General features: G+C 48.4%; 2 protein-coding genes across 2 annotated transcripts in view; one reads left to right on the top strand and one right to left on the bottom strand.

The window, feature by feature from the left end:
• Nucleotides 1-6,847, top strand: part of FAM168B (family with sequence similarity 168 member B) — a 45,786-nt gene extending 38,939 nt beyond the window's left edge. Inside the window, exons 6-7 of the mRNA XM_021695864.2 lie at nucleotides 1,684-1,809; nucleotides 2,260-6,847. Coding sequence (XP_021551539.1) covers nucleotides 1,684-1,796 — 113 coding nt within the window. The 3' untranslated portion in view covers nucleotides 1,797-1,809; nucleotides 2,260-6,847. The remainder of the gene's footprint in view (nucleotides 1-1,683; nucleotides 1,810-2,259) is intronic.
• A 1,129-nt stretch (nucleotides 6,848-7,976) lies between these two features.
• Nucleotides 7,977-12,921, bottom strand: part of ARHGEF4 (Rho guanine nucleotide exchange factor 4) — a 121,729-nt gene continuing 116,784 nt past the window's right edge. The window contains exons 9-12 of the mRNA XM_044913238.1: nucleotides 11,184-11,315; nucleotides 10,159-10,402; nucleotides 9,320-9,397; nucleotides 7,977-8,785 (exon numbers count right to left, since the gene is read on the bottom strand). Of these exons, the coding sequence (XP_044769173.1) occupies nucleotides 8,634-8,785; nucleotides 9,320-9,397; nucleotides 10,159-10,402; nucleotides 11,184-11,315 (606 nt within the window). The 3' untranslated portion in view covers nucleotides 7,977-8,633. The remainder of the gene's footprint in view (nucleotides 8,786-9,319; nucleotides 9,398-10,158; nucleotides 10,403-11,183; nucleotides 11,316-12,921) is intronic.

Below are 12,921 nucleotides of genomic sequence, written 5' to 3'. Positions count from 1 at the left end.
ATGGCTCGAGTTGTATGGAAGGACATACTCGTCAGGAAAGGAACAGCATATAATCTTTTTCTTTCCCTTCCCTTCATTTCCTCCTCTTCTCCTTTCAGTTGAGAGGAGTCTGGGGTTTAGAGTGACAAGCCAAGAACCAGGTACCTTTCCTGTGGGCACGACTGGTTAGTGATCTCTGTATTTGACGGGCGAGCTGAGCCCTTGGCAGTAGGGCCGAGGAGTGGTCGGTCTCCCTGAGGAGCATACCAAGCTTGAGCAGAAGGGGATTACTTTGTGTCTAGGTGGGCTGGCCCTCCTGGTACCACCCTTTATTGTGGGCTATCTTTGCAGGGCAAGTTGTGTGAATGTTGGTGTTTGCATAAATCTAAGAAAACTGGCTTTGTGTTAATAGACATTAACAGCTACTTGTAGAAATCCTTTGGCATTGGTCAACTTTATTTCCCAAGGCTTCCGTTGGTCAGAAAAATAAATCACAGAAACGTGAGGCTCCTGGGTAGGATGTACACATCTTCTTGGACTACAGAGCCCCTGGGGACTTGACGTAATGTCTAAGGATTAGGTTACCTCCAGTGGGCACATGAGTTGTCTATGGCCGGGCGGCCAGGTACACAAGATGCACGTGCTTGCCATTGGCTGTGTTTTTTTGTTTTTGTTTTGTTGGGTTTTTTTTCCCAATGTTGTTCCCTCTTTTTTTTTCTTTTCTTTTTTTTTTTTTTAACTTCAACATAGGGAGATTGTGCCAGAGAGAAAGGTATGTGTTTTCTGCCCAGAGTCTCCATTGTATTTGGGTTTCCCATACTTATCTGTGGAGAGACAGATACTGCATGTTTGAGGCATGTGGAGGGAGGGATGGCAGGCTGTGGGCTGGTTGTGGGCAGGGAGATGGGAAGTGAAGAGAAGCAAAGTGAGGCTGTTAGGTTTGAGGTTCTGCTTATCTACAGATGGGCTCAGAGAGTTGCTGAGTTTTCTGTAGTTATAAGGGAATACATTATCTTCATGTACTCAGAAGCTCATGTAGTTTGGAGTCTTCCCTCTCTTCAATTTATTACCATCTTAACCATTTTTAACTGTATATAGTTTAGTAATGTTAAGTATAGTCACATTTTTGTAAAACAGAACTTTTTCACCTTGCAGAACTGAAGGTCTGCTAATTAAATAACAATTCCCCTTATCCCCTGTGCCCCCCACCCCCAGCCCAGTCCAGCCCCTGGCCACCACCGTTTACTTTGTCAGTTTGACTACTCGAGATACCTCATGTAAGTGGAGTCCTTTTGGATGTATCTTTTTGTGACTGGCTTATTTTATTTAACATAACGTCCTCAGGGTTCATCCATGTTGTAGCATGTAACCAATTTCCTTCCTTTTTAAGGCTGAATTTTTTTATTTTGTCAATTACCTGATTTCCAAAAATCATTGAGTATGCTTGTGTGAAGGGAAAGCACAAAGCCTTCTGTAGACGTTATCATATAAGCTTGCTGTGTTCGTACAGCTTTGAGTTGTGTACGATCAGAGTTCTGACAGCACTCTAGGTCGAGACTACCCCTCCTTCTGTGTATCTCCTTCCTTTCAAAGCAGGCCGGGCCAGAGCTCTCTCGTTGGGCAGCGTGGAGCTGTGTGGTGACACGGGCTCGCCTTGTGTGTGGTGGTGCTGCCTGCCACTGAGACAGCTGCTCTTTCTTCCAGGTACCCTGCTGACCGCCCACTCCCCAACTCCTGTTGCCCCCCACCCAGTCACTGTGCCCACGTATCGGGCCCCAGGAACGCCCACCTACAGCTACGTGCCCCCTCAGTGGTGATCACCCTGCAAATGTAAGTGGTGAAATCTGTGTTGACTCTTGACTAAAGTGTATTTTTTTCAGTACAGAATGGCAAATCTAACATATTTTAAGCACTAATGAGAAAAATGCTACCTGTTAATCCAAGAGCAGTGTAGTATTTAAATTTTTGTTCTTATTGGGACTCTATAAAGTAGAAGAAGGAAGGGAACCATGGAGTACTTGCTGTATACACTGTAGACTTTGTTCCTTTCCTCTTCCATGCTCTAATCTCCCACTGCCTTCTGCAGGAAATAGGATTCTAGTTGTAACTGGAAGTCTCTCTCAGGTCCACAGAACCAGGAGCAGTGGCCTCTCCTGCTGCTGCCCTTTCTGGTCCTAGTGGATTTCGTCCTCCTTGAGTTGAATGAAACCCCTCCTTTTTGGAGCAGTGGTGCCAGAGGCACTCTTTGTTGACTGTGTTTGTCTTTCTTCCCCCTGCCAGGTTTGAGGATGGAGCTGTGCAGTCACATCATGGAGGTTCCACAGCTGGTGCTGCAGGCCTCGCGCCTCCAACCCGGACTTTCTTCTTAATGCTCTCTACACTTAGCTAAACACTACTATGGCCCGGCCCAGCAGGTCCCAGCGCCATTAGTCTCCAACTAACTCTGTGGGTTGGTCTTAAAGCAAATCCTGTTTTGTGGGCTGCCTGGCAATTTTTTAGCTAACTGTAATGATTAAAAGGGAGTATTAATCTATTCTGAATCATATCTAGTTGAATGCATGTTTAAAAAAACAAACACAAAAACAAAGCTTGCTCAATCTACCTGCAGTGACTGATGCAAAACCATCATATGCAAAACCCAAAGGAATGGAAAAGCATTTTATAACTTGTATCACTAATGCACTGTTGTAATGTATGCAGAGTCTTAAAGTTATAAGTGTTAAAGTGAATTTCTTCATAGAGTATCTGAAATCCCTTAGATGATGATTCTTCAGCCTTTGGGGTTGAGGTGGGTTGCCAGTTGGTAACGTGGACTTTGAGTTTTCAGCCATCTGTTTCTTTCACACTGACTGCACGGCGAGGGGAGAGAGTTGCAGGGACAGGGAGAGTGCCGGGAGAGCCACCACTGCCGGGGATGCAGCCAGCTTACTGGACATCCCTATCTTGCCATTTAGTCTTGGGGGGCGTTGTGGTGTGGACATTCTTAAAGATCATCATGAAAGTGTAGAGTGTGTGGCCAGTATATAGCTAGGGGCAAGAGGTAGTCTGTGTATCAGCAAAGCAATTTTCTCTGCCATTTAAGTTTTCATGACAAGCCTCTTACAGATAGAGATGAGGTTTTCTGTATCTTTACTGGAAAAGTCCTATGTAGAACTAAATTATTTTCCTGGGATGGAAGACATGTGAAGGAGAAGCAGCCACACTTGTAGGAGGTATTGGCTTCTCCTTTATTTAACACAGAAAACCATTCGTCCCCGCCCCAAGAAATGTTTCAGTCCACTGAAAACATAGATAGGCATTGCTGTTCGCACCGCCCCCCCCTGTCACCCTCCTCGCCAAAGAAGGGCAAAGATTTCAGCTGTTATGAAGAAAGTTGTATATTTAAGAACTATTAAAAGGGAACAAAACTTTATTTGAAGTTTCTTGTAGAGAGGCAGGGCTGTGGCTATGTTTGGGCCCATCCACCTGATGGGGACTTGTCATCTCAGAAAATTTGGAGGCTGCTCCTGGAGATGGGTCTGTGGAGATGTGAGGGAAGGGCTGGTGCCTTTTGTCTGTGAGCCTTGTCTGCCATGTCTTGTAGCTGAGGGCTCTTAGCACAAAGCAGGTATGGACAGCAAAGGGCCAGGCAGCATCAGAATGCATTTGCCTTCCAGGATTTATTCGGAAAGGATTTTGTGTTTAAAGTCTGAATATTGTACATAAGAAATGAAGAGGATTTTTTTGCCTAAATGTGCCCAACTTGTATCAATGGGAGTGTGTGTCTGTTCAGAGAGGGGGTGGGAGGGTGAGGGTTTTGTTCCCTTTCAGCAGTCTGTCAGGTGGGCGTGGGGTATGCTCCTGTTCACCCCATCATTGTTTCAAGTGTTGTGGGCTTTGGTTGGGGAGGGGACCCTGCCCCTACATCTCTGGCAGCCAGGTCAGGACTCTGGCACTGGTTTGGCATTCGGCCCCATTTGGTGAGTAGGACACCTGACCCCTGAGCCTTTGGTAACCTTATTTTTTGTAGTAATTACCCCATAATTTTTTTTTCCACATTTTATTTTATAAGAAGTTTAGGAATATTTTTGCATGGATCATTGTAAACAGAAGATTCCTTATTCCTAATGTCTATTAACATAGTGTGCTTACTGATAAGTACTTTAAATTGCTTCATTAGCACTTAACCCACATGTGTGTTTGTCAGTGTGTGTGTGTGTATGTATGTGAACCATTTACTTCAGGCACATGGTTTGTGTCCACTTCTTCAACTCTTTGTTGGTAATTCCATCTCTATAGTAGATGGTTTGTAATAAATATCTGATAGGTTCTAAGGGTTCCAGGGCTGAACTGACCAAGTAAAAGAAAAGTCAGTTTCCCCAGTTTAGTGTAATAGATTAGGAGAAAATACGATTTTAATGTATGCTTTAGTAAAGCCCTGAACATCAAAATGGGTGCACGCGCGCACACACACACACATACACACACAAAACTACATGTAAGGGGGTGGAGTTATTTGAATTGAGGAAAGATAGAAGTTATATAGGATGCTTCATTGGGCTTGCTTGAGACATGGCACACACAGGGTGAGCGTTTTCACAAGCACTGAATTAAATGGTGTTTTTGAGAGCAAGAAGGGTAGGTTGCATTTTGCCCCCATTTATATCAGCTTCATAAACACTTTCCACCTTATAATTTTTTTTAATCTCTTTTTTCCTTTTGTGAAGGTGAGTTTTGGGAGGCTTTATCAAATACTTTTGCATAATGGAATACATCTCTGGAAATCTATTTTGAACCTATCAGGGCATCAGCTATCAAATATAATGAAAGGTAGATCTTGCCTAGCAGGTAAGAATCTGGACATACGAATAGTAGCAAAACTGTCATAGGTTGCAATTTTAACAGCATTTAATTCCAGTAAAATTAATTAAGGAATAGACTTCTGTTATAAATTTGCATAATTTGATATCCCAAGAATAATAGTGGAACATTCAGAGAAACTTTGCTTTTCTTTTTGTATGTGACATTCCTAATTTGAGAGTCTTTCAGCTGAATTATGGTTCTTTCAGAAGTGGAGATAGGCACGTGAAGGACCTAATTCCTCTAAACATGAATGTTATCATGGGTATTAAAAAAAAAAAATTGTTCTACAGCCTCTCTGCTAAGGTTTAGGAGGTCTCTTTGCTTATGGAAATTTTGTTAGGATCTGGGCCAGGTGACTTGAGTGTTTAGTGAAGAGCGTTGGTCCCATCAGCTTGCTGCCTCTGTGAAGTGAAGCCAACATCACGGCCAGGGCCATTCATGGTGATAGGCATGGAGGCCAGGCGCTTCCAGAAGCTTTTATGTATTGTGTTAAATCTTTTCAGAACATTCTTGTTGGTGTGGTTATTAGACCAGCCAGTTGCTGTTCTGTGACTCTGTTTCTTGAGTGCTATGCAAATGCAGTATTTACAGGACACGAGGGAGGTCTTGAGCCTCGGCCTGGGCATCTGGTTGGCAAGCATCTTGCCCTTCCCACGCTGGGCATACAGTGCCTTGCTCCATCTGGTGGCACCATCACTTCTATAATGAGAGGAAATACATTCTTAAGGCACTTTGGCTATGCTGCTCTCTGGCACACGGGTTTCTGTGAGTGTGCCTGCCAGCCGGTGGTGAAAGGTGGCACATGCCAACCACATCAGCATTGGGGCCCACTTCCAAAAGGAAATCCAGACTTCTTCAGTTCTTGGAAACAGTTGGAAACAGTATTTCTCTGACCAGTTGGGCCACCTTCTCCCTATCTGGCAGCTAATGGCTGGATACCCCAGTCATTGCCAACCTGAGTATTGCCCAGACAGGACAGGATGCCTCTCTGACCCCTCAGCAGGCTCACGGGCAGTTTTAAGGCTGAGTGGCTTGAGGGTGGGGGGCAGCTTCTGGTTCTTCTCTCTGGTGCTTTCTAAGGGTGGGTGGGGGTGTCTCTACAGAGGAGTGTGGTTGGCTCAGGGGAAGGGCAGACTGCTTAGCTCCTCTCTAGCACATCTCAAGTGTTTGTGTGTGTTTTTCCCCTGAGCCGTTTATTACTCAGCCTGAGCTTTCTGAAGGTGCATCAGACTTTTTTGAACAGACTTGCAGATGACCTGCTGCAGAGGAGGGTCTGATCTTTTTGGGTTGAAAGTTGCAAAGTTGATGTTACATGTTTCAGAGGATTTGTCTCCTCCCCCCCCCCCCTACCATGCAGCCCCCCCACCCCCCATTCATTTGAAGAACAGAAAACCCCCTAGGGATAACCTTATTTGAATCCCCAGGACTAAAGTTTACTTACTTGGGACAGGGAGACAGAGGAGAGGCAGATGTCTGTTCAGGAAGCCTGCAGAGGGCTTCAGGAGACCTGTGCTCCCAGGGCTGGTGTTTTGGAGATGACAGGTGTCTCTCGTTTGGGCCTCCTGAGCCTTGTCAGTCTCCCACGGGTCCTTGTGCAGACTAGTGGTCAGTAAAATAGGCTCTGTTGCACTCCTGGCAGGGTTGCTGTGATGGAGGAGAGGCCCCAAGGAGCCACATGGGCTGTGACTGACTAGGAAATGGTTCCTTTTTTTTTTTTTTTTTTTTTAAATGATTTTTAAATACTTTTTTTAGACCGTTCTCTTGGTACTTTTTTTAAGCTTAAGTCAGCATTGTCTTCCAGTGTTAAAGGCATCCCTCACCTCTGCATTGAACTTACGGTGTCAATCAATACAAAGGAATGGAACATCCATCCTGAGCCAGTTCCATTATGTGTAAATTCATACTATTTTAATTTTTTATGCAATCTGATGAGTAGATGAGCTCAGATTTAAAATTCTTAAAGGCACGTTTATTGTAACAAGAATTGTTATGTATTAATACTGCAGTTTTCAATAAAGATTGACTTGTGTTGCATGTTGTGATTTTTTTTTAAAAATTTTTCCCCTGTAGGTTTTATCGAGGTGGCATGGCCTGGCTGGGAGGTGGTGTAGATTCTTTCAAGTTAGGACATCCAGGGTTTGGGGGCAGAGGGCCTTGTGGTGCTCAGCCCCGGTGACCTTGTGTGGCACTGACATCTCAGTGTGTAAGGGTGTGTGGAGGCAGCAGGCTGTGGGGACTCTTTCCCTGGGGGAAGGGGAGGAAAGCTGGCCCTGTTCCTCTTCTGGTCCTGTGGCCTCGCTCGTCCTGGGAGGACGCATTCTCCATTTCACTGAGGAGGATGCTAAGACCCAGAAAGATTGCAGACTTCCTGTTCCCCAAATTGACATTTGCCAACTTCAGCTAAACATCGACTCGGAGCAGCCAGGGAGGCTTCCAGGCCTGAATAGGTTGGAGGAGCTGGGCCAGCTATATCCCACACCAGGACAGCTCCCAGGCCACACATTGTCCTCCCAGCTCCGTCTGAGCCTCTGAAGTACTTCCCCCATCACCTTTGTTTCTGTCCGCCAAAGCTCTGAGGGCATGGTCTGCAGATAAGTGAGCTCCCACCGCACTGGGTGATGCTGGGCTCTTCCTTTCTGTTGAAGGAAAGGCCCAGGGCAGAGACAGGTATAAGAGGTACAGGAAGGATGGGGCATGCAAAGAAGAAAATACACAGACACAAATGGAAAAACAAGGGCTGGCAGCCAGGTTATTTTTCATAAGTTTCTTTATGAAATTAAATGTGGTTTCTGGCTTGGAGAAGGTATAGTGCAAGAGTGACTGTACATGCTGCTGAATTCCCGTGGGCCAGAGGGGCAGCTCAGTGTTCCACACCCGCAGGCCAGGTCCTGGCTGTACTCATGGGGAACCCTTCTCAGCGGGATGTGGGCTTCCCTCTAACTAACTCACATGTCCACCGGCCTCTGGGTTGGTGGGTCAGTCCTGGATGCTGGGCCACAGAATTCAGTCCTTATGGCTTCTCATGCTCACTTAGGGTAAGGCAATCTTTCTGTGTCACTGATAACAATTCTTTTTCCCCATTGTTAGAAAAACAGCACAATCCAAACAAAAAAACCGGGACCAGGTTCTGGAGTCAACCCACAACTACACGTGGACTGGTCACAAACCCTGACGGAAGTATGCAGTGACTATGGTTTTGTTTTCTTTCCACTATAAACACATCACAAGTGAGGAAGGGTGTCCAGCAGCCAGGAGTGCCTAGAGGGGCTGGGAGGCAAAAATGAGTTGGCACTGGGCCAGACATTTTTGTGCAGAGAATTCTGGTTCCCACCCTCCAGGGATGCAAGTTGCCTGGCACCACCAGCTGGGGACTGGGGGCCTGAGGGACAATTGGAGTGCAGGGGGCACAGAGCCCAACTTTGCAGGGGCTAAAGGCAGATGGTCCCCTGCCCAGAGGAAACAGGAGGAGGGATGATCAGATGTCCAGAGAAGAGGGTTCAGAGCAGCCAGTTTTCTACACACTGGCCTGGCCGGTGGCTCTGAGCTGTGGCTCCCAGGAGGCCCCAATAGAGGTCCAGAGGGTGGTGGGAGGCTCACTGCTGTGGGCCCCTGCCCCTCCAGCTGGTGTCTTCAGTGCACCAGTAGTGGGGGAGAATCCACGAATGGGGCGCCGAGCAGCTCCCTCGCTCAGTCCGTAACTTCCAGTGTGCGTGACCGGCAGAGGAGGCCACATGCGGTGGGCCTCGGGGAGAAAAAGCTGGAGGCCCACTGGCGGGGCAGGTCCAGACAGTGCTGTCGGATGGGGAGCTGGCTCACTTGCGGAAGGGTGCCAGCCGGCTAATGCTGTGCCAGAAGGTGGACGGCTTTCGCTTGGGCTCTGCCAGTACCAAGACCTGTTGCTGGGGCAGGCTGGCGGGCAGAGCCGGGTGCTTCTGGCGTGCCAGGTAGTAGGGCCGGCTGAGGGCTGGGCAGAAGAAAGCAGGGATCATAGGTGCCTAGGTCGCCAGGTGGCACAGGGCAGAGCAGCAGCCTCTGCTCAGTAGGGGGGTGGGATGGGGCCTGTCCCACGGGAGGGACCTGCCTTCCTATGCGGCCCACCACACCTAGTGGCCTGGGCCACCCGCTAGCCTACAGAGATGGTGTGGGGCTCTGGAGCTCCTCCATGGAACAGGCTGCATGCCAGGCATTTAACATCTCTGTAAGAAGCTCCTTGCCAGGTGACTGAACGAGGCCTCCCAGAAATCCTGCCTGGGGAGGTGCACTTCCACTAATGTTCCTGCTCTGGGGTACCCAAGGGAATTGAGAGCAACATCAACTGCACACCGATGAAAGCTTTGTTACCAGTGGCCTCAACACCAATCTTTGGGAACAATTACCTGCAAAGGGCAGTGGGCAGCACGTGGGCCCCAGGAGCTAGCTGCCTTTGGGGGTCAGAGAAGAGTTTGATCATGGCTAGGGCCAGGCTGCTATGGGAGGAGGCAGGGAACCATCCGCTTACCTTTGGGCTTCCCAGTGGCCTGCTGCTTGCTGGCATTCAGCATGGCCTGCTTCCTCTGCAGCTCGGTGATGGAGAAGCCTGGGAGGGAGGGCCACAAATGAGACCTCTGCTTTCCTTGAGGACTTGGCTGCCTTTCCCCCTCCCCCACCTCCCCAGCCAATAATTCCTCTTGCCCTGTGTCTCCTGGCATCTGTGTGGTCCTCTGTGTACCCTGCACCTCCCACAGGGCCTGGGATCTCATCATGCTGCAGATGTTCGGCATCCTGCTCAGCCAGCCTGCCTTGACCAGCCAGGCAGAGGAGATGTGCAAGGGCCCTCCCCACATCCTTGCCCTATCCCATCTCTCACCCTGACCCAATCCCTGATGTATCCAGCATCTAGTATCCTTTCTCTCCACTGTGGCTTTCCCAGACCAAGAGCCGATCTGGTCACTCTTGAGCATGATGCCCAGGGGCCCACGGAGAGGAGAGGAATGCAGTGGGAAGGTGCCTTGCTTATGCTGGGGTGGGGGAGGCTTCTCACAGCCAGTGCCCAAATCCTACTTGAATGCTTTGTGCTGGAAAGAGGCCTCACCGGGTCTCTGCAACTGAGCAGAGGGCCCCCACGTTATGAAGTGTGCATGCATATGTGAGTGTTCTGTAAGCAAACCCCCAACAGGCCAGGAGACCCATGCCCTGGGGCTGAAATGAAGAGGTGCCCTGGAGCCTTGCCAAAACCTGAGGCCCTTAGGCGGTGGGACATGCTGTCTCACAGTCTCAAGGTTCTCCTGACCTCGTGTTCAGGGGTTAGGAGGGCTGGGTGGGCCCTCACAGTGGAGCAAGGCTGATGGCGTCTCGCACCTGTCTCCTGGTCCAGCCGCACCTGCTCCCTCTCTCTGGCGAAGGCCTTGAGCCAGCGCTGTTTCTGCTCAGGCTTCCTGGCACACAGCAGGTGACTCTCTCCCGTGGTGCCGCAGAGCAGCCGGAAGGCATTCTTGACACTCATGTGGAGGTCTCTGTCTTTTCCATCCTCCAGATCCACCACCTCCAGTCCATCCATATCCACTCGGCCCTTATAGTACAGCACATCCCGGCGGAGAAGATCCTGCCAGAGACTCTGTGAGCTCCTGGCCTATCCTGCTTGTCGGGTCCCTCCCAGGCCTCCAAACCACTCTCCTGACCATGTTTATGCTTCACCCCGCACCCTGCAATTGGAAGGGCCAGTGGGCTGCTCACCCACTTTCCAAGCAGATGGTGGGCTCATGAGGGCAGAGTGAGTGTGGTGTGGCCCACAACTGTGTGCTGAAGCCATGATGCAGGAGCCCCACTCCTTCAGGGAAGGAGCTGGCCTTCAGTTACTGACTAGCCTGGAGGGTCTTTAGGGTACCCATAGTCTCGTGGGGAGGCAGCCATGGAAACAGTGGCCCAGGGCCCACCCTGCATGACAGAGAAGAGTACCAGGCCTACCAGGCTGGGCCCAGGGCCAGCAGCCAGGCAGGCTTCCTCGACAAAGCCACCTGGGCCACGTGTTGAGAAGACTAGAAGCTACAGCAAAGAAGCAGCAGTGGGAGCAAGGACCCCAGGGCTCAGGGGGAGCTGAGATTTGCAGGGACAGTAGAGGTGGCTTTAGAAGCAAGCAGGGGCTAGGTCAAGCAGGAAGGTATTCTCAACAACACTGGGCCCTGGTCAGACTGCCATGGTCCTTGGGCTATTTGGCTCCCTCTGCAAAGAATCACCTCAAAGGGCCTGCTCCACTGAAGGTCCCCAGGAAAAGGAACCACCTGTGTGTGGCTCCTTTTCTTTGGCAGCTACTCCCAGCCCTCAGCTTCACCCCCTCTACTCCTGCTCTAAATGGCTCATCCAGCAGGGCACAGCAATTCTGGTACCTTCTTGCAGTAGATGAGCTGGTGGTCAAAGAGAAAAAACATCCTCTGCTGGCTCTTGGCTTGTGGCTGTGTAACACGAGTCAGCTCCCCGGAATAGATGAGTTCTGAGCTCCTGACCAGGAGATCTTCCCCCTGGGGTACCCCAAGGAGAGCTGTGAGCTGAGTGCACCTAACATTGGAAGCCCTCTCCACTGGGCACTTCCTCCTGCCTCCATCATGGGGTTGGGCGACCTCCCCACTGGCCTGGCCTGCCTGTGGCCCCCACTGGCAAGTAGTAAGCAGAAGGCCACTGAGGGAGGGATTGCTCTTGAAGCTCAAGGAAGTGGTGGGGGCTGTTGGGGGTGGGGAGGGGAGTGAAAAGGTCATCTGACCTAAAGTTGGTTGTCTCTGCAAAATGGGGCCAGGAGGCAGCCGGTGGCATGTGCACTTGAAATGTGGCCAATCCCTGCTGAGATGTTAAGTAAAATAACACCGAATTTGAAGACTAAATAAAATAAAGAATGTGAAATATTTCACTAATGATTTTATGTTCAGTACACACTGAAATGATACGTTGGATATTCTGAGTTAAATAGAACATTAAAATTAATTTCACCTTCCAGGACAAACAAAAACTAAAAATTTGTGAACACGAAACCAGCTCTACAAGAAATATTGAAAGGGGTCCTCTAAGTGAAGAGAGAGCCTGAAAGTAACAGACCAGAAAGGAACAGAGACAATATACAGTAACAGTCACCTTACAGGCAATACAATGGCACTAAATCCATATCTTTCAATAGTTACCCTGAATGTAACAGGGTAGCAGATTGGATAAAAAAACAAGACCCATCAATATGCTGTCTGCAAGAGACTCATTTTAGACCCAAAGACACCTCCAGATTGAAAGTGAGGGGGTAAAAAACCATTTACCATGCTAATGGACACCAAAAGAAAGCTAGGGTGGCAATTCTTAGATCAGACAAATTAGATTTTAAACCAAAAACTATAATAAGAGATGAGGAAGACACTACATCCTACTTAAAGGGTCTATCCAACAAGAAGATCTAACAGTTTTAAATATCTATGCCCCTAACATGGGAGCAGCCAATTATATAAGGCAATTAATAACAAAATCAACGAAACACATCGACAACAATACAATAATAGTAGGGGACTTTAACACTCCCCCTCACTGAAATCAGGACACATCATCTAAGCCAAAGATCAACAAGGAAATAAAAACTTTAAATGATACACTGGAACAGATGGACTTCACAGATATATTCAGAACATTCCATCCCAAAGCAACAGAATACACATTCTTCTCTAGGGCACATGGAACATTCTCCAGAATAGATCACATCCTGGGTCACAAATCAGGTCTCAACTGGTACCAAAAGTTTGGGATCATTCCCTGCATATTTTTGGACCACAATGCTTTGAAACTAGAACTCAACTACAAGAGGAAATTTAGAAAGAACTCAAATACATGGAGGCTACAGAGCATCCTACTAAAGAACCAGGAAATTAAGAATTAAAAAAATTCACGGAAACCAATAAAAATGAAAACACAACTGTTCAAATCTTTGGGATGCAGCAAAGGTGGTCCTAAGAGGAAAGTATATAGCAATATAAGCCTTTCTCAAGAAACAAGAAAGGTCTCAAGTACACAACCTAACCCTACACCTAAAGGAGCTGGAGAGGGGCGCCTGGGTGGCTCAGTTGGTTAAGCGACTGCCTTCAGCTCAGGTCATGATCC

Source organism: Neomonachus schauinslandi, chromosome 3 (genome assembly GCF_002201575.2).
Source record: "Neomonachus schauinslandi chromosome 3, ASM220157v2, whole genome shotgun sequence".
Classification (NCBI taxonomy): domain Eukaryota; kingdom Metazoa; phylum Chordata; class Mammalia; order Carnivora; family Phocidae; genus Neomonachus; species Neomonachus schauinslandi.
Note: the sequence above shows the minus strand (reverse complement) of the source record. Positions and strands in the feature narration are given on the sequence as shown.